Here is a 20,539-nt window from a genome sequence, read left to right on the forward strand (position 1 = left end):
TAACTAACCCATTTTATATAGGTGGCCAGACAAGCGTTAGAAAGCTGTTCTGCTACTTTTAACCTGGATTGGATTTAAATTGGCGAACTAGTGGGACAATGCTCTGTACCATAACAGTGGTTTACTTAGGTCTTCTGTACTGTTTGTGTGTGCCATTCTTATCTGTCTTTTGTTTTGTGATTGAGTTGTAAGTTTTCTGTTGTGTCGAGAAAAAGTGTTCCACGTTCATTTTATTTCAGGTATAGCTGGAAATTTTGTCTTAAAATATATTGTTCCTGATGCTTGTACTTACGGATTTTAACTCTCTAAATTACCTGTGAAACCTTTGTAGCTGCAGAAAAGCCTGATGCACCATCTGTACTAAAGCATAGAGATAAAATTCCCCCAGTGGAAGAAGAAAAGCCCAAGTCAATTGTGTTAAAGAAGATTTTGGTTGAGAAACGCTTGCATGTAAAAGAGAAAGTAAGTCCTAAGGAGACAGTTCTGGACATTCAGACAGTAGAGCCACTTGAGTTTAAAATCTCACTGGAAACAGCTGATGGAATACTGAAGCCAGAGGGAGATGAGCAGGAGAAAGTGGCTTTTAAATATTTTGTCCTGGCTCCTGAAGAAGAGGAGCCAGAAATGACACATAGAATTTCAAGAAAGACTACCCTTACAGGTGAGAAAATAAAAGTTGCAATAGATCACATTTCTTATGCAAAGGATGAACCACCACTACCTGATGAGGAATTGAAATTGATTTCTATAGCATCTGAACATGCGGAAAGAGATTCTGGAGAAGAAAAGAGGGATGAAATTAAATTCGTTGTTCATAGGGAAGGTGCTGTAGAGAAAGTCTCTGATAAGTTTAGTGTTCTTCACACAGGAAAGATTTCTGTGCATGAAAAAGAAGAGGAAATTGAGTCAACATGTGTACCTAAACGTATACCCAGAGAGCCATATGAGCCCAGGGACCAGAAAAGACTTCTAGAAAAAAAGAGAAAATCAAAAATCAGTTTGCAACCTGAAGAATTTCCCGTTAAGGATAAAACTTCATTTGTAAAGGATATCACAGAGGCAGGACTAGCTGAAACTCCTCTGCTTAGAAGTAAAGAAGAAAGAGGAGGTTTTACTCTAGAGAAATCTGAAGTTCCTCTTGGAGAATCCATGAAGGAACATGGCATACAAAATAAAACTCAATGGATAAAGAAATCTGGTACCACAGTAGGTGAAATCCCTATAGATAAGATTCTTAATAAAGAAGCAAAGAAAACAGAAATAATTCAAGATGATGAGAAAGATGAGAATCTGGACTTTATGTCAGCAGAACTACATTCCTTAGACCTGTCTGAGGAGACTGAACCAGCATTGAGAAAAGATGTTGAGGTAGAACACCCCACTGAAGATGAGGAGTTTCCCAGAGAAAGAGCTTACATAATCTTTAAACCTTCTGTTCTTAAGCCAGAAGTAGTGGAAAGGAAAGCAAGAGAAAAATATTCTGCAGAGGAAGGAGAAGTTCATTACGAGGAGGGTTCAGGACAATTGTTGACTGACAAAGCACTCCGGAGTGATAAAAAACCAGGCAAGATTATACCAGAGAAGGAAGAGAGGACTACCTTCAGCACCCACTTAAAAAAAGACAAAATTAGACAGTCAAATGCCCCTGAAAAGCTGCCTGTGGAAAAAGAATTTGATGCAATGATTACAGGAGAAGGAATGGAAGGTGAAGTTTCCATAGGAGAACATGAAAAGGAAGTCAAAGATGAAATAGTTGACAGATCTGAGTCAGTAAAGAAAGTTCCTATTCAGCCACCAGGGATTCAAGATAAAAAACAGCTTCAAGAAGTTCATGCCATTCAGGATGAATGTAAAGAAACTGCAGCTCTCAAAAGCAGCAAAGATAAAACTGAAGAAAAGAAATCTTTGACTGTGGAAGAAGTGAAGCTTTCAGGAAAAGAACTTCCAGTGACAGAAGGTACATCAGATGAAAAAACATCAGCTAAACATGGCATTGGAAAAAGCACATCTGTTACCACAAAAAAAGAGAAGGGAAAGCTTTCAGACAAAATACTATCAAGCAAAGGAATCCCTGCAAATGGAGAAGTTACCTCAAGCACAGGTAAGATAGTAACTCCCAAGAAAGCAGAAGGAGAGAAAGAATACCGGAAATCAGAACCTGTTCGCGTGATTGAGCGGGCCAGTAGACTTTTGAGTGAGAACAGGAATTTGGATAGATCTGGAGAATCACGTGAAGTTCTGGATGTTCCTGCAAAGTCTCATGCAAAGAGAGGTGAGGAAGACCACTGCCAAATTCTTCCACGAAGTCCTTGTACTATTTGCTTCAGGAGAATACCATTTGCCATTGTGATGTTTGTTTTCATTCTTTAACACCGTTCACATTTCCATCTAGTCTGTCAGCTGGCTGTATTGGCATTCAGCTGCTCTTGACATGTTTGTCTTACCTGTCTGTACATGCATCTGTGTGATCAATGTTCATTGTCTTAGTCTTATACTTTTATAAGACTGCCTAAATCATGTTGTGTGCCATTATCTTCTCAGAAAAACTCACCCGTTTTTTTTAGTATTCATTTTTCCATCCACTGCAACAAATTCTGTCCTGCATTTCATTCATATCATTCTCCCATTAAAAGTATCTTTTATATTTCCTTTCACAAAATGATGATGAGAAGCAGCATAGCATGGGAAATATTTTCAAAAGTCTGAGATGATACATCACAAGTTGGGCAACTAACAGAACATCCCTCACTTGTGAGAGTATCACATTGTCCTGAAACACGTATTTAATTTATTCAACTTACATTTTTGTTGTCTTCATTAGTAAAAGTGTGTGCTTTTTCTAAAAAAAACCCCATATAATTTGTAATAGGTACTTAAGCTATTTTGGTTGACAGGTGGGTATTGATCAAGGGCCTAAGTGAGTAAAGTGTCAGAGAATGGCAGAATTTTACAAAATAGTGGGCAGGACAATAAATTGAGGAACGAGGAGCTCCTACGCTGCCTTTCAGTCCCCACTGCTGAATATGTATCTTTCCCATGCTTCAAGATGTTGAACTTACCATTGAGATATAGACAGTATAAGCTGTATAAATATATACATATGTTTATATCTTCCTCCCCTTGTATGTGTATATAGCTAAAGGAAGAGAAAATCTGATTTGTAAAACAAATGTTTGCCTTAATTTTAGTATGCATGTTTATTTAACTACATTCCTAATAATATTGCTGTTCTGCTTCAGAAGCCAAGCCACCAAAAGAAGAAACTCCGAAGGGTATCAGTCCAGTCAAAGGTAGGATACTATAAGTCAATACCTACAAGCAAAAGCAATAAATCAGGATTAGTTTGTTCATTTCTGAATCTGAATTACAGCCAAGAAGACACCTTCACCAGCAGATGCAGAAAGAAGGAAACTCAGGCCAGGCAGTGGTGGTGAAAAACCTCCTGAAGAGCCTCCATTCACTTACCAACTCAAGGCTGTACCACTGAAGTTTGTCAAGGAGATGAAAGATATAGTGCTAACAGAAGCTGAATCTGTTGGGTCTTCTGCAATCTTTGAAGTCCTTATTTCACCATCCACTGCAATTACCAGCTGGATGAAAGACGGAAGTAACATCCGAGAGAGCCCAAAACACAAGTTCATTGCTGATGGCAAAGATAGGAAGCTGCATATTATTGATGTCCAGCTGTCAGATGCTGGTGAATATACTTGTGTATTACGACTGGGGAACAAAGAGAAGACCTCTACAGCCAAACTCATTGTTGAAGGTATTCCCTGTTTCAAGTTTATCAATAATTTAAAGGCTAGCTACTCCTCAAGCTAGAAGTACTGGTACTTTGTGAATTTACAATGGTTTGTAGATGCATCCTTTTGTTTCCATCAATCACTACACATATTGATTTAATATGTAAGGCATTTCTGCATCACACCTTCTGTATATAAATGAGACAAATAAAAATGTCGTGTTTCTCACAGAACTCCCAGTGCGGTTTGTGAAAACTCTTGAAGAAGAAGTCACTGTGGTTAAAGGCCAGCCACTGTACTTGACGTGTGAGCTTAACAAAGAAAGGAGTGTGGTCTGGAGGAAGGATGGAAAGGTCATCAAAGACAAGCCTGGGAAATTTGCTCTGGGCATTATTGGTTTGTCACATTCCCTCACAATCACTGATTCAGATGATGCTGATGCTGGCACTTACAGTGTTACCGTGGAAGACTCTGAGCTGTCATGCTCGTCTTGTGTTAAGGTAGTAGGTAAGCAATCAAAATCGTGTTCTCCTTTCTCTGTAGGGTATTTGGGCTGTTTTAAAATTTAGGAAAGCTTTTTATCATAGTATTACAATATAAATGGACAGATAAGATTTTTACAGCTGTTAAAATCTTGTTGTAATACAAAATCTGTTATTTGTATTTCTTCTATTTATGACCCATCTATTTGTAGTAAAAGTCTGCTAAGCTGTATTTTTATGTAACTTTTTGTCTGCAGAAGTGATAAGAGACTGGTTAGTAAAGCCCATAAGAGACCAGCATGTGAAACCAAAAGGAACAGCTATTTTCACCTGTGACATTGTCAAGGACACACCAAACTTTAAATGGTTTAAAGGAGATGAGGAAATCCCTGCTGAACCAACTGACAAGACAGAAATCTTGAAAGAAGGAAATAAAATTTTCCTGAAAATCAAGAATGCTGGCCCTGCTGATGTTGGGGAATATTCAGTGGAAGTTGAAGGTCGCAGATACCCAGCTAAACTGACCCTTGGCGGTAAGGAAGCTTTTATTTGTATTATATTTAATCAGCTTATAGGCCAATGTCCAAAAACCTCTAAACAAACAAACAAAAAAGGTAACCTGAATTATTATAAAGCTCTAGAAAAACTTGACCTAATTATATGTGTTCATTTGTGCATTCTAGAACGTGAAGTTCAACTTCTGAAGCCATTAGAGGATGTTACAGTTTACGAGAAAGAAACAGCAAACTTTGATACAGAAATATCTGAGGATGATATTCCTGGTGAATGGAAGCTGAAAGGAGAAATCCTGAGACCCTCACCTGTAAGCATCCTTGAATTTTACAACACAATTTATTTAAATTTAAACACTGTGAACAGGTTCCCTTAAGCCTTTATGGTAAGATCTTTGCAGGTCTGTCATTGCTACTCAGTCCAGAACGTAGAAAGTCTAAGCATTATGGTGATTAAAAACAGTAGTTCTCTAAGTAAGAATTATATGCTATAAAAGCTAAGTTTTGAAGGGCTTCATTTTCTCAAAGAATTAAAGCACATTATTCAGCCAATAATAAAAATATCCTACATACATTGCTAGGAATGATGCTGACATTTAAAAGAAGTGTGGAACGCTGAAGAAATGTACTCCATTTTTTAATTATTGAGTAAAAGTTTTAACTTTCCTTGAAAAACAATTCCAATCTTTCTAGCTGACTCTTTACTGTGTATAGAATGTTTATAGAAGCCCTTTATTAAAAATACCTAGTGGTAAGGCATTTGCATTGTATTTACCGAAGTCTGTCATCTCTGCAGACATGTGAAATCAAAGCTGAAGGAGGAAAACGCTTCCTAACCTTGCACAAAGTCAAGTTAGAGCAAGCTGGTGAAGTCCTTTACCAGGCACTTAATGCAGTTACTGCAGCTATCCTGACAGTGAAAGGTATGATGCACCATGGAGTATGATATCAACTTAAACAGCATTCACATGGAGCACATTACAAATGATGTGTTCTGTTTTGCTTCCAGAAATTGAACTGGACTTTGCTGTGCCCCTAAAAGATGTTACTGTCCCTGAGAGGCGCCAAGCAAGGTTTGAATGTGTCCTTACTAGAGAAGCCAATGTTATATGGTCTAAGGGCACTGATATACTCAAGATTGGAGAAAAATTTGACATCATTGCAGATGGAAAGAAGCATATTCTTGTAATCAATGATTCTCAGTTTGATGATGAGGGAGAATACACTGCTGAAGTTGATGGCAAGAAGAGCACAGCAAGACTGTTTGTGGAAGGCAAGTATCTTATTGATGAACAATACAATGTTCATCAATACATGAACAAAACAATAAAAAAAGGATAAAGAATGTATCTTTTAGAACCACATCACCCTTTTTCTGATGATATGTGCCTACATTACAGGTGTGAGGCTGAAGTTCATCTCACCTCTTCAGGATCAAACAGTGAAAGAGGGGGAAACAGCTCACTTTCAGTTTGAACTTTCTCATGAAGACATGCCAGTGAAATGGTACAAAAATGACAAGAGGCTTCACACAAGCAGAACAGTTTTTATTACGTCAGAAGGCAAAGTTCATAAACTAGAAATGAGAGAAGTAACACTTGACGATATCTCTGAAATAAAGGCCGTAGTCAAGGACTTGAACACACAAGCAAACCTCAAAGTCTTAGGTAATTACATAAAGCTACATAATATGTATAAACAGTTTTTATAAGTAGAAAGTGACAAAATATTGATGTTTCAGTAAATTTATATTACCTATTTACCGTTTCATATCCACTGTGCCTTTTGTAGAGGCCGATCCATATTTCACTGTGAAATTACAAGACTACAGTGCTGTGGAGAAAGATGATATTACTCTGGAGTGTGAACTTAGCAAAGATGTGCCAGTAAAATGGTACAAAGATGGTGAAGAACTAGTAGCTTCCAACAAAATTTCCATAAAAACGGATGGCTTGCGCCGTATCCTGAAGATCAAGAAGGCTGCAGAGAGTGATAAGGGTGTTTATGAGTGTGACTGTGGAACCGACAAGACAAGTGCTAATGTCAGCATTGAGCGTAAGTTATCATGCCTTGGCTAAGGGAAAGTACTGAAATCTTTGTAAAATTATGTAGACAGACAGACACCCTCTAGAGTACAACACCAAAAATTGTACCTTTAGAAAACATGCTGTTATGATAAATAGCTGAAATACCTAGATTTACCATTATTAAGAGTATTTACAAGAGACAATATATCTTAAGGTATATAAATGGCTGTTGTAAAGACAGTGGTGATCAATTATTCTCTATGTCCATTTACAGTCAGGAAAAAAAGCAGTTAGTTTAATTCACTGTAACATATCTGGGTTAATTATGAGGAAAAATATTCTTACTAAAAATAACTAAACTTTCAGACATATTATAAAAGGGGGTTGTAGGCTGCCCAAACTTGCAGCTTTTTAAAAAGAGGTTAGATAAACATTTATCAGTGATAGCATTTGAATGCCCTAAAGAAGGGATAGGGAGAGAGTTGAGATCCTTTCCAGTACTACATTTCTATGTTATAGAATGAGTGACTAAACAGATGTGAACTTTTTGGGTTTTTTATTTTAGCTCGCTTAATTAAAGTGGAGCGCCCGCTGTATGGAGTAGAAGTATTCGTTGGTGAAACAGCACGTTTTGAAATTGAAATTTCTGAGCCTGATGTCCATCCTATATGGAAGCTAAAGGGAGAAACCCTAACACCTTCACCTGTAAGGCTTCTTCTTTATTTTTAGACCATAATTTACACTAGAAAAAACATATTTAATAATAATGTCTTCTGAGTGGTTTCCTAGAATATTCATATGGGGGGGGCGTGTTTCTTTATCACCAGGACTGTGAAATCATTCAAGACGGGAAGAAGCATACTCTTGTCCTTCATAACTGCAAACTTGATATGACTGGCGAAGTGTCTTTCCAAGCTGCTAATGCTAAAAGTGCTGCTAGTCTGAAAGTAAAAGGTACAGTGTGCACTTTACCAACATTTCCACGTGTATCTCAGGGCATTAGAACAAATCTAGCAGCAGAAAGGTCTATGTGAACCTATCACCAAACTGAAAGTGCTCTTCTTTCATTTCAGAATTGCCTCTCATCTTTATCACTCCACTAAGTGATGTGAAGGTCTTTGAGAAGGATGAAGCCAAGTTCGAATGTGAGGTGTCCAGAGAACCCAAGACTTTCCGCTGGTTGAAAGGAACACAAGAGATCACTCCTGATGAAAGATTTGAAATTATTTCAGACGGAACAAAGCATGCTCTGATTATTAAATCCGTTGCATTTGAGGATGAAGCTAAATACATGTTTGAAGCTGAGGATAAGAGAACAAGTGCCAAGCTAATTATTGAAGGTTTGTCTGACTTTGCCTTTCTAGGAAAGATTTGCATCATAGTCCTTGAATAGTTTTTATTGATAACATTATTATTAATGAAATGTTATGTTGTTATAGGTATCCGCCTGAAATTCATTACTCCTCTCAAGGATGTAACAAAAAAGGAGCGAGAAACTGCAGTGTTCACTGTGGAACTCTCCCACGAAAATATCCCTGTTGTCTGGTTCAAGAACGACCAGCGATTACATACCAGCAAAGTGGTTTCAATGACAGATGATGGCAAATTCCATACACTCAAAATCAAAGATCTTACTATTGATGATACCTCTCAGATTAGAGTGGAAGCTATGGGCAAATCCTCAGAAGCTAAACTCACTGTTCTTGGTAAGAATACCCAAAAGAATTTGCATGATGTATATTATCAGAAGAGTCTTATTAATGAAGAATGGTGATTAGAAAGTCTTGGGGTTGGTTTTGGTTTGCTTTGGTAGGGTTTTTTTTGTTTGGCCTAAATCTACATTGTGATTTTTGACAATTTTACAATTTGTTTGTCTTTTTGGGTCTCCATTTCCCCATTCACAAAGGATAATTAAATAAATTTAAAATTTCATGCAACTGTTGCAAAATTAACTATTACATACTTAAATGGTGCACTGAAACTCCTAGAGCACCACAACAGTGTTGTCAGTAATATTAGTAATACACTGAATTGTTTCTTAGATATTTGTTGTTTTCTCTTTTTGCAACAGAACTGTGTAATATTTATAAGGACTATATTTAATCCTTATTGCAGGGCATAAACAAGAAATGTATTTTATGATAAGAACTAATTGTCCTTTCTGAAAGACTAAAACTTCAGACTGAAACATACCTTAACTTTTGCTTGCAGAGGGAGACCCTTACTTCACTGGGAAGCTTCAGGATTACACTGCTGTAGAGAAAGATGAAGTAATCTTACAATGTGAAATCAGCAAAGCAGATGCCCCAGTGAAATGGATGAAGGATGGCAAACCAATTACTCCGTCAAAGAATGTTGTTATTAAGGCTGATGGCAAAAAGAGAATGCTTATCCTCAAGAAAGCTTTGAAGAAAGACATTGGACAGTACACTTGTGACTGTGGTACTGATCAAACCTCTGCTAAACTCAATATTGAAGGTATGGTTATTTTGCTGGGCTGCGCTGTGGTAGAGATCTTTTTGGGTCCGTTAGAGATTGAGGGAATCAATGACTTTTTTTTTTTTTCTCTCCAGACCGGGATATTGAGATTATACGTCCACTATACAGTGTGGAGGTGATTGAGACAGAGACTGCCCGTTTTGATATTGAAATCTCTGAGGAAGGTGTCCATGGCAATTGGAAGCTAAAAGGAGAACCCCTGTCTGAATCAGCTGTAAGCAAATATTTCAGGATGTTTCTTATGTGTGTCTCAAAAATTTGCAGGGAGGTAGGGTGTGAGGGAGAAGAAGGTGGCTGCAGAAACTAAGTGAAATCTCTTTCTGCTTTCAATAAGGGTCACTATAATAAAAATACTGGGTTTTTTCATTAATAACTTTTAAAATGTAGTACAAACAATCCAAAATATTATAGAAAATAGCTAAATAATAAATGATTTTACATAAATAAGTACATTCTGTCTTGCTAGTCCTTAATAATCATGTATCCAAAATGCAAAGACCCCATGGAATTCACTTAAACATAATGGCATTTAAAAATACAAACTTTGGATTGTCTGCATTTACCTTTGGTTTTTGAGTTATGTTTGGTTTAAATAGAAGTAGATCATATTTTCACACTCTTTTCCATTACTATGACAGCTAAAATTGGTTTAAAATGGTATAAGGCTTAGTCCAATATTCTTAATTCCTTGCTGGAACGGTCTGGAAAATTAAGAAACAATACAGTCGCGACTGGCAATAATTTGGCAACTCTTTGATGTAACAGTACCAATGTGAATAACACACAAAGATCAGAAGTTCCATGAAAATCAGTGTCTGGATAAGAGAAAAGGATCCTTCTCAAGGAAAGGTCACAGCACAAGCTTAGTAATTTCTAGTTCTCTTAGGCTTCAGACTGGTCTACATATGGATATATTGGCTAGTCAATCAGCACATATCATTCACCAACACGAATGTGTTGCCTCTTGCCCTTTCTTTCTAAGAGGAAGCAGACTGTATTAGGAAGAGGCTTTGAAAGGAAAGGCCTATGAATGAAACTTTATAAGGTATATTGCAGGTGGCAGTGGGCCTAAGTGTTGCGAATGGAGGAGGAGATAACAGATGCATGGTATGAGGAGAAGTAGGGGCTCTTGTGGTGAGGAGCACAAAAAAGATACTGCAAAAATTGTTTCAATTCTCTTTTTGCAGGAATGTGAAATCAAGGAGGAAGGCAAAAAGCACTTCCTTACACTGTACAATGTACGCTTAGATCAAGCTGGTGGAGTAGATTTCCAAGCAGCAAATGCCAAATCGGGTGCTCACCTTCGAGTGAAACGTAAGTGTCTTTTAAACTGAAATTAATTAATTAAGTGAAAACAAGGTACTCTTTGCCTCTTTGGAATGGGTAGACAAATCTCTATACTGTATTGAACTCACAGCAATTCCTTCCAGTACAGCAAGTCAAGGATTAGTTACTCAAGCCATCTTAATTTTTTAGTTAAGGAATGTCCTATGTGGTTTTTTAACCTTGTATCTATTTTATTCATATAGGAGAAGTAAAAATAAGGAAATGACCTTGAAGGCTGCTTCGTGGTCTGGCATTGTATGTTGTTATGAAATCAAAGTATTACAAGCAAAGGCTTTACTGCATTAAAGTATCACATTAACCTGAGAGGATGGGATCACAGTGATATCTGGGGATAGGGTTAAGAGCTTGATGGACAGGGACAGACCACACAGTTGAAGACCACTTGTTTCCCAATCCAATCCTAGCCCTCGCTATTTTGGAAAACACATGCCTTATCTAGCAAGAGGCATGCAAGGCTTGGCAGGGAGACAGATGCACAGCAACTTTCCTGCTGACCTTGTTCAATTTAAAGAAACACGCTCTGCAAATAGGAAATTTTAGGTGACCAGCCCTCCCCCGAAAAACCCAGGGTGGCCTCTTCTATTTAGGGAATTTAAAGAGCAGCATTGCGATGTCTGTCTCTCTTGAGGGAAGCCACCATGGAGATTAGTACATAAGGGCAGCAGCTCTCTCTTGGGTAGAAGTCACTAATCTGAAAATGATGTCTTCTCCTTACCAAGCTCGAGTAATTGGCTTGCTGAGACCCCTCAAGGATGTAACAGTGACAGCTGGAGAATCAGCAACCTTCGATTGCGAACTCTCTTATGAGGGAATCCCAGTAGAGTGGTTCCTGCAAGGAAAGAAACTGGAGCCCAGTGATAAGGTAAAGAAACTAAACTTTATTTTTCTCATGTTTCCTCCTCCTTCCTCTCTTTCAACTCTCTTCCCCTTCTTTATTTCTCATTTACTCTCTGCCAGTAGAAGTACTAAGGCACAACAATACAGTAGTGCTGCTGTGCCAAATGGTAAATCCTCACTAAATCAGATATAGCATTTTTTTCCCCAGAAATTCCAGTATTCTGGAATACAAGTATTTATCATACAAAGGGAAACTAAGGTTCCAAAATATCCATCATTACAACAGTGATTTTGTGCCTGATTCTGTTGGAGACTCAGCCACAGGAGCACTGAATGATTTTTGTTCAGTTTTGGTTAATTGTAGTTACAGTGAAAGGGTTTTGAAAGGTGCTATCAGGAAATGCTTTTTTTCTCCTGAATGCTGAGTTGCAGTCCAATTCTGCATATAAGGGGATTAAGAGGATTCGAATTCCATTTCAGGCATTTGTTCTGGCTCTCCAGATAACTTTCTGGGCAGATTTGCTTGTCAAGCACTTCTCACTGGCTATTTTTAACCCTTCATCAAGTGCTGGCTCTTAACTCTGAGATCTGAGCAGCCTGGAATGCAGTCAGTTTAATTTTTAAAGTTAATAGTAGGGAAAATACGTAAAGAAACATAAAGAAATACATTAAGAAACATAAAATATAAATGGATATCACTGGGTTTAAGACTTCTTTTTCACATACTAGGCCTAAGGGAAATAATGCAAATGACAATACAAATTAGAAACCTCAGACAAAGCAAACTTTCAAGGTTTGAAAGGTTTTCAAGGTTTGAAAACAGGACCTAGCAAAGTTTCAGAACCTGTAATAATGCTGCTAATAATACTTTGGTATAGATTTTTTTCTTTTAAATACAATTTTTAACATATTATTTTCAGGTTTCACTAGATCTTTCTGAGCTTCACCACATTTGCCTAAATGAAAACTATTTCATAAAAAAAAAATAGAATATAGAAATATAAAAAAGAAAAATCGTTCATGGCGATAGGCGACCTTATTACAGTATTTAAGGACAGATAAATAAAATTGAAATTCAGCAGATGAGACGTAATAAATCAAGGTAAACACTTCTGAGTCTAGGAATAAAAACATGGAAAGCTATTGATTGGTGCAGTGGCTTGATAGTTATTACTTCCTGGCAAGAAAAATATTATATGTTCAATATTCTGTATGATGGAACATTATTTTGTTCTTATCTGTCTGAGCTATCATTTTAATTACATGAAAAAAAACTAGATTTTCATTCAGTTTACGTACACAGTCAAAACTCATTTGGCTTCAGTTGAAATTTTATCAAGAAGAAATTCAGAGTAAACCATATATTTACTTGATGCATCACTTTCTTCCCATTTAAAATAGCCTCTTGAAACTCTTCTACTAGTGTCTTCAAGAATCAATCTAATTGTACAGGTGTTTCATTTCTGCTGTTTTTAATTCAAACCATTATTTTACCTCCATGGCTGGCATTCAGCTGTACACATATAACCTTTATTAAAGTGACTTCTTTGTTTATCTTTGCTGCTTATCTTGGTCAAATATATATTTGGCTTCATCTCACTCAGTCTCTTTCAGATGAGCATTCACTAGAGCTAGTTTTCAGGGACACAATGACCATTTGGGAGGAAGGACAGCCTCTTAGTTCCTTCCTTCCCTCTGAAGCAAAAGGGACTGCCGTCTCAAAAGTAACTTAATCTTTTATGCTTCTTCCTTAGCAGAAGCTCGCTTTTCCCCTTTATTTTTCTAAACCAGCATCTACTACTTGATCACATACTTCTCTGAAAATAAAGAAATAGAATTCTTCAAGAGCTATGTTAAAATTTACAGCATGAATGAGTAGCAGCCCTCTTAATGGCTGCAATGCAGGAATTATCCTTGAATCCCCCAGGTCCACTCCAAGAGAAAAGGATGTTTGTGTAGGAGTAGCCCAATTCAAACTCATGACTGCAAAGTAGTTTCAGCAATAGATCAACATGGAAATGGGTTTTTTTAGGCAGAATTATTTACCAAAATGTAATAATAGAAAGTCAAATTGGCATTTACGAAAGTGTATGAAGGGGGTGCCAAGCCTCTTTATATCTCTCTAAAAGTTTTTACTTTAGGTGTAGCCAGGATTAATAGCAACTTTTTCCCATGAATTTACTTATTTTAGTATTTATTAGTACCTGTTCAAAATAAACATGATCTCAAGTCAGCCTCATTTTGAACTTTGATAGTAGACTCAGGTTTTCTAATACAAGGACATAAATACCTTAAAACACGGGGAAACTTAAAATTACAATTTCTTGTACATGAAAGGACAAAACAGAAATTATTCTCAAAATCCTCAAAGCGTTTGTGTCTTGAGCTATATTTAGTATATACAAAGGGAAATTATCGAATTTCATGTAAAACTAAATAACCAAACTCCACAGATAACAATAAATTCATGTCATTATTTCATTAAATATTTCTTAAATATTTGTTGTAGAAACTTACAAAGGGTTTTTTAATGTACTTTATAAGGTCATGACACGTGCTGAAGGAAGAGTTCATACACTTATTCTTAGAGACGTCAAGTTAACAGATGCGGGAGAAGTATCACTGACAGCAAAAGATTTCAGAACTCAAGCAAATCTCTTTGTGAAAGGTAAGTCAGTCATTTTAATTATACCATAGTCAGTGTTAATGGTCTTCTCATGATTCATTCTGGAATAGGATGTTAACATACACCATATATCAAATTAGTAGGATCACACATACAATACTGGGCTGGTAGATAACTTTCCTGATTAAAATAGCCACTTACTTAAAATCTTTATGCTTCACAGAAGAGCTGAGGAAAGGGGAAAATACTGGGAATGTGTCAGATGTAGGAGATGAAACAGTTCATTAGGATTTCCAGGGCTTCATTGCAGACTTGAACGTTCAATTGGCCTCAAGATGACCCGCAGATACTGGCCTTTATGGCTCCTGATGGTTTTTTTCTGTTCTTTGGAGTATCCATAAACCTATGAGAGCACAACTACACCATCAGTCAAGTGACATAACGTTGACTGTATACGGCTAAGTTGACTGTATATATGGCTAAGAAGTCAAAAAACTGCACGAACTTCTAACTAATTTAGTAATTCAAGGAAAAATTAAAAAATCATTCCTTAAGTTCAGAGTATAACTCCAGAATCACTGAGATCACATGGGTATAGTTCAGCTAAAGGAACTGAGTTGCAAGGCTTTGTGATGATTTGTGAGTAAAAACCCCATGGACAAGGATATCATTCAAGTCTAATCTCACAGCAGGCTGAAAATGAGGAAATTAGCTGAATTAACTGAACGTGTCTGGACACTAAAAATAAAAAATAAAAAAAACCTTCAGCGGAAATGTCTAAGAGGCTTTTTGGTTATTCAGCAAGGCAAATTAGTAAACAGTATGGGACAGTTCTGTACTAGCAAAGGACTGGCTATATTTAGATCTTTTCTATCAAAAATCTGTTTCTTTTAGAACCCCCAGTTGAATTTACTAAACCACTTGAGGACCAGACTGTTGAAGAGGAGGCCACTGCAATACTGGAATGTGAAGTTTCCAGGGAAAATGCGAAAGTTAAATGGTTCAAAAATGGAGAACAAATTCACAAAACAAAGAAGTACGATATCATTTCTGATGGCAGGGTCAGAAAACTCATTATCCATGGCTGCACACTGGATGATGCAAAAACATATACCTGTGATGCTAAGGATTTTAAGACATCATGTTTTCTCAATGTAGAACGTGAGTCATTTACAATTTTCTACAAAATGTCTAAGTGCTGTAAACATTATGTACTAGTGTCCATGACTGGCAATAATACCAATGTCAGCAATTTATTCTTCTCTACCAGAGACTTCTCTCACTAAAAATTTTCTTTTCTCTTCTAGCTATTCGTGTTGAGTTCCTGAAACCCCTAACTGACCTTGAAGTTAAAGAAAAAGAATCTGCTCGGTTTGAATGTGAAATTTCTCGTCCAGGTGTCAAGGTCAGTAATAATACTTTTTAATCTGAGTAATTCCTTCAACTAGAACATTTTTTAAATTGACTACTTTATTGTGTTCTTACAAAAGAACACACAACTGAAATCTATGATGAGTATGTTAATATTGATAACCATGTTGATTTGTTTTAACACAGGTGAAGTGGTTTAAGGATGGCATTGAAATTAGAAAAGGCAAAAAGTATGACATAATTTCCAAAGGGGCAGAACGCATTCTTGTTGTCAGTAAATGTGTCTTTGATGATGAAGCTGAATATGCCTGTGAAGCAAAAACAGCTCGAACTTCAGGCCTACTTACAGTGATAGGTAAACACAGTGTTTTAGAATCTAATCTATGAACAAGAAAAAATGGTTTTTTGATGAAAGGCTTTAATCATCTTTCTGAATTCTCATTGCAGAGGAAGAGGCTGTTTTCACAAAAAATCTTCCTGATCTTGAAGTAAATGAAAATGACACTGTAAAATTGATCTGTGAAGTTTCAAAGCCTAATGCTGAAGTTACTTGGTTTAAAGGAAATGAGGAGGTGCCTGATGGTGGTAGATTTGAACACATTTCTGATGGCCGAAAGAGAATTCTTCTCATACGTAATGCTCATCCTGAAGATGCTGGCAAATATACTTGCAAGCTCCCAAGCTCTAGTACAACAGGAAAACTTACTGTACATGGTAAGACAGTTACTTTGGTGGCCTTGTTTTCTGGAAAAAAAATAAAATAGAAAAAATCGAAAAAATCAGTAAGAATACACAACCTGGTTTATTCTCTTCATAAGTAAAAAACAAAATAAAATCATATATATGTGCAAATTTGTTTTCTTTCAGAACTTGCAGCAGAATTTCTTACCAGACCACAAAATCTTGAGGTGCTTGAAGGAGACAAAGCTGAATTTGTCTGTTCGGTATCCAAGGAGGCAATTGCAGTAGAGTGGCTGAGGGGTGACACAGTCCTGGAGCCTGGTGATAAGTACGACATCATTTCAGATGGCAAAAAGAGAACACTTGTGGTTAAAGACTCTATTCTAGGAGATGCAGGAAAGTATACTGTCATGGTTGGTGAAGCTAAAGCTACAGCACGCTTAACAGTGATTGGTAAGCTTTATTTTATCAATGTGCAGGTGCATATTTTGTTGCATTCTTTATACTACATGATGTCCCATTTCTTCTATTTTCTCAATTTCAGAAAAACTCAGGATTATAACTCCCCTTAAAGACCAAGAAGTTAATGAGGGTCAAGAAATAATCTTCAACTGTGAAGTCAATAAAGAAGGTGCCAAAGAGAAGTGGTACAAAAATGATGAGGCAATATTTGATAGTGCAAAATACATTATTGTCCAGAAGGATTTAGTTTACACTCTCAGAATCAGAGATGCACAGTTGAAAGATCAAGCTACCTATACCATCTCACTGTCAAACCAGAGAGGCGAACACGTCAAAAGCTCTGCTGCCTTAACAGTATTAGGTAAATAGCTTGCACTGTATTAAATTTATTTCATCGTCTTACATTGAATTTCACATCAGGATCATGAGTATGTAAACTAATCAGTTTGGGTTTTTTGCCTTAACAGAGGAGGATCTCAGAATTGTTGAGCCCCTTGAAGACATTGAGACCATGGAAAAGAAAACTGTCACATTCTGGTGCAAAGTCAATCGCCTTAATGCAACCCTCAAATGGACAAAGAATGGTGAAGAGATCACGTTCAACAAGCGCATTTTGTACAAAATTGATAAATACAAACACTCACTCATCATTAAAGATTGTGGATTTATAGATGAAGGTGAATACACTGTTACTGCTGGACAAGACAAATCTGTTGCAGAGCTTCTCATCACAGAAGCACCAGCAGACTTCATTGAACATCTCCGGGACCAGACTGTCACTGAATTTGATGATGCTGTCTTTACGTGCCAGCTTTCCAAAGAGAAAGCCAGTGTAAGATGGTACAGAAATGGAAGAGAAATCAAAGAAGGCAAAAAGTATGTACATTTTATTATGCTTGTTAATATGCTAAACATGCTTGCTTTACTTTGTTGCTTTGTCTGGGAGCTAAAATACTGCTTACTTTTCTCCCCCATGAAGATACCAATTTGAAAAGGATGGAAATCTGCACAGATTAATCATAAAAGACTGTAGACTAGATGATGAGTGTGAATATTCCTGTGGAGTGGATGACAGGAAATCTAGGGCAAGACTTTTTGTTGAAGGTATGAGTAAAATTGAATAGGATTTATTTCTTCATTATTAGTAATAATAGAAACAATACACAAATAACACCAAATGAATTGACATTTATTTCAGAAATCCCTGTTGAGATTATCCGACCACCACAAGATATTTATGAAGCTCCTGGTGCAGATGTCATCTTCATGGCCGAGTTGAACAAAGATGGTGTGGAGGTTAAGTGGTTGAGAAACAACATGATTATTGTCCAAGGTGACAAACATCAGATGATGAGTGAAGGAAAGGTCCACAGGCTCCAGGTGTGCGAGATAAAGCCCCGTGACCAAGGGGAATACAGATTTATTGCCAAAGATAAGGAAGCTAGAGCTAAGCTTGAATTAGCTGGTAAGTTGCTTTCTTTGTGTTTCTTTTATAAAATCTTAGATTAGTGAATTAACTATTTAACCACATTGATTTTTGTTCTTTCAAAGTGTTGAATCAAAATGAATACACAATCAGGCTGAGAGAAGTGCAAGTCTGTTAAACTGTATGAATTATAATTCAGGCAACAAGTATTTTTTATTATACCACACTGATCCAACTGTTGAGGAAAATATAGGTCACTTTTCAGTGTCTATACCAAAGAGCATGAATTGAGCTTAAAGGAGACAGAACCTTTTCATTGGGTCACTGCAGATCTAAAACATGAAAATTATTTGGCCTACTCATTTCAGTCATATAAGACATTTAATTCCCAATTTGTCTATTCTACAGGATCAGACCAATAAAATACATTAAATTAATGCTCAAAAACCAACTCCCTCTTCCCTGATTTTATAGGAGGACACAGTACATACTAACCAGCCTGAGTTTCTTTCTCTGGAGCAATCCAATGACTATATGAAGGATTTGCTTAGAACTCACACAACAGCTCCTTTTACTTTTCTATGTTAGCTTCTTTGCTGACTACACAAATATATCAATTTTTTTTTTATATGTAAGTACTTACTTGTCACATTGATCTTCCTTAGCTGCACCTAGAATCAAGACTGGTGATCAAAACCTTGTGGTTGATGTTGGGAAGCCTTTAACTATGACTGTTCCATATGATGCCTACCCAAGAGCAGAAGCTGAATGGTTGAAAGGGGAGGAAAGTCTGCCCACAACAACTGTTGATACAACAACTGACTGCACTACCTTCAAAATTTATGAAGCAAAGAAATCAGATAAGGGAAGGTACAAGGTTATACTTCGAAATAAACATGGCCAGGCTGAAGCATTCATCAATGTAGAGGTCATTGGTAAGTACTCCCGTTATTAAAACCTTGCTTACATTTATCTAAGCCAGAGGAAAAATAAAATGCAATGCCCTAAAATATTATCATATCTTTGTCAGATGTTCCGGGTCCAGTTAGAAATTTGGAAGTCACTGAAATTTATGATGGTGAAGTTGGCCTCGCCTGGCAAGAACCAGAAAGTGATGGTGGAAGTAAAATAATAGGCTATGTTGTTGAAAGACGTGATATCAAGCGTAAGACCTGGATTATGGTCACTGATCGTGCTGAAAATTGTGAATACACTGTTACTGGACTTCAAAAAGGAGGAGTTGAGTACCTGTTCCGTGTTAGTGCACGGAACAGAGTGGGCACTGGTGAGCCAGTGGAAACAGAGAGACCTGTGGAAGCTAGGAGCAAATTTGGTGAGCAGAAGTTACAAGCAGCTCAGTGTTTGATGACAGTGTAAGAAAAGTACAAACTCTAACAATAGGTAAAAAACAAATATCTTGTTTTTCCTTTTTCCCTCTAAAATAAAATGCAGAAGTTCCTGGTCCTCCTCAAAATGTAGAAGTTACCGATGTGAACAGGTTTGGAGCTACACTTACCTGGGAACCACCTGAATATGATGGAGGATCTCCAGTTACTGGCTACATTATTGAACTGCGTAACAGAGCTTCCATCAAATGGGAGCCAACTATGACCACTGGAGCTGATGAACTGTCAGCTGTCCTGACTGATGTTGTGGAAAATGAAGAATATTTCTTCAGAGTAAGAGCTCAAAACATGGTTGGAGTTGGCAAACCAAGTCCTGCTACACGTGCAGTAAAAATTATGGACCCAATCAGTAAGTATGCAAGCACTGATTGTGATTGCATTATGAGACAGGGATATTTTGGCTGTTTATACATTATAGGTGCAGGAAAGTTCAGTTGAGAAACATGTGTGCTACAAATACCATGTACAGTTAGATTTTCCTACTTTTGTCCTTCAAACATATCAGAAGTACCTTGCTACCATTTGGTTCAGTAAGAACTCCAAATATTTTTGCTCTGAAATTAGGATCCAACCTCAATTTAAAAAACTGGCTTAGAAAAAGCTATGCAGAGGCTTTAAAAAGAGTACTTTAAGGTATAGACAGCTGATATGCAGAACCATACTCCTTTATCAGTTGTGAAAATGTATTTCTCTCAAATTATTTTCAGAGAGACCAAGTCCTCCCATTAACCTTGATCATTCAGATCAAACTAAGTCATCAGTGCAGCTCACATGGGAACCTCCTCTCAAAGATGGAGGAAGTCCGATCTTAGGCTATATTGTTGAAAGGCAAGAAGAAGGAACAGACAAGTGGATTCGCTGTAACCCAAAACTAGTACCTGCTCTTACTTTTAAGGTAAGATATTCTGTTCATCAACAAAGTACTCAAAATGTGTAGATCATCTTTAACATGAGTTACTAAACGATTATTTGTGCTTTTTAGGTAACTGGACTGAAACCAGGATCCAGTTATTACTACAGAGTCTCAGCAGAAAATGCAGCTGGTGTGTCTGACCCAGCAGAGGCTATTGGGCCATTAACTGCAGATGATACTTTTGGTAAGCCATATGCTATTTATTAA

General features: G+C 37.1%; 1 protein-coding gene across 1 annotated transcript in view; it reads left to right on the top strand.

Moving 5' to 3' along the window:
• LOC142414557 (titin-like) overlaps positions 1-20,539 on the top strand; it is a 243,793-nt gene that overhangs the window by 141,017 nt on the left and 82,237 nt on the right. Inside the window, exons 184-215 of the mRNA XM_075511917.1 lie at positions 3,240-3,290; positions 3,371-3,766; positions 3,975-4,250; positions 4,483-4,758; positions 4,909-5,048; positions 5,534-5,660; positions 5,747-6,010; positions 6,138-6,404; positions 6,529-6,792; positions 7,330-7,469; positions 7,592-7,718; positions 7,838-8,104; positions 8,204-8,470; positions 8,976-9,242; positions 9,338-9,477; positions 10,451-10,577; positions 11,330-11,472; positions 13,992-14,115; positions 14,968-15,234; positions 15,381-15,478; positions 15,631-15,799; positions 15,892-16,158; positions 16,312-16,578; positions 16,670-16,948; positions 17,055-17,463; positions 17,567-17,691; positions 17,786-18,052; positions 18,679-18,948; positions 19,044-19,346; positions 19,466-19,768; positions 20,127-20,314; positions 20,402-20,516. Of these exons, the coding sequence (XP_075368032.1) occupies positions 3,240-3,290; positions 3,371-3,766; positions 3,975-4,250; positions 4,483-4,758; positions 4,909-5,048; positions 5,534-5,660; positions 5,747-6,010; positions 6,138-6,404; positions 6,529-6,792; positions 7,330-7,469; positions 7,592-7,718; positions 7,838-8,104; positions 8,204-8,470; positions 8,976-9,242; positions 9,338-9,477; positions 10,451-10,577; positions 11,330-11,472; positions 13,992-14,115; positions 14,968-15,234; positions 15,381-15,478; positions 15,631-15,799; positions 15,892-16,158; positions 16,312-16,578; positions 16,670-16,948; positions 17,055-17,463; positions 17,567-17,691; positions 17,786-18,052; positions 18,679-18,948; positions 19,044-19,346; positions 19,466-19,768; positions 20,127-20,314; positions 20,402-20,516 (6,990 nt within the window). The remainder of the gene's footprint in view (positions 1-3,239; positions 3,291-3,370; positions 3,767-3,974; positions 4,251-4,482; positions 4,759-4,908; positions 5,049-5,533; positions 5,661-5,746; positions 6,011-6,137; positions 6,405-6,528; positions 6,793-7,329; positions 7,470-7,591; positions 7,719-7,837; positions 8,105-8,203; positions 8,471-8,975; positions 9,243-9,337; positions 9,478-10,450; positions 10,578-11,329; positions 11,473-13,991; positions 14,116-14,967; positions 15,235-15,380; positions 15,479-15,630; positions 15,800-15,891; positions 16,159-16,311; positions 16,579-16,669; positions 16,949-17,054; positions 17,464-17,566; positions 17,692-17,785; positions 18,053-18,678; positions 18,949-19,043; positions 19,347-19,465; positions 19,769-20,126; positions 20,315-20,401; positions 20,517-20,539) is intronic.

This window comes from Mycteria americana, chromosome 9 (assembly GCF_035582795.1).
Source record: "Mycteria americana isolate JAX WOST 10 ecotype Jacksonville Zoo and Gardens chromosome 9, USCA_MyAme_1.0, whole genome shotgun sequence".
Lineage (NCBI taxonomy): Eukaryota > Metazoa > Chordata > Aves > Ciconiiformes > Ciconiidae > Mycteria > Mycteria americana.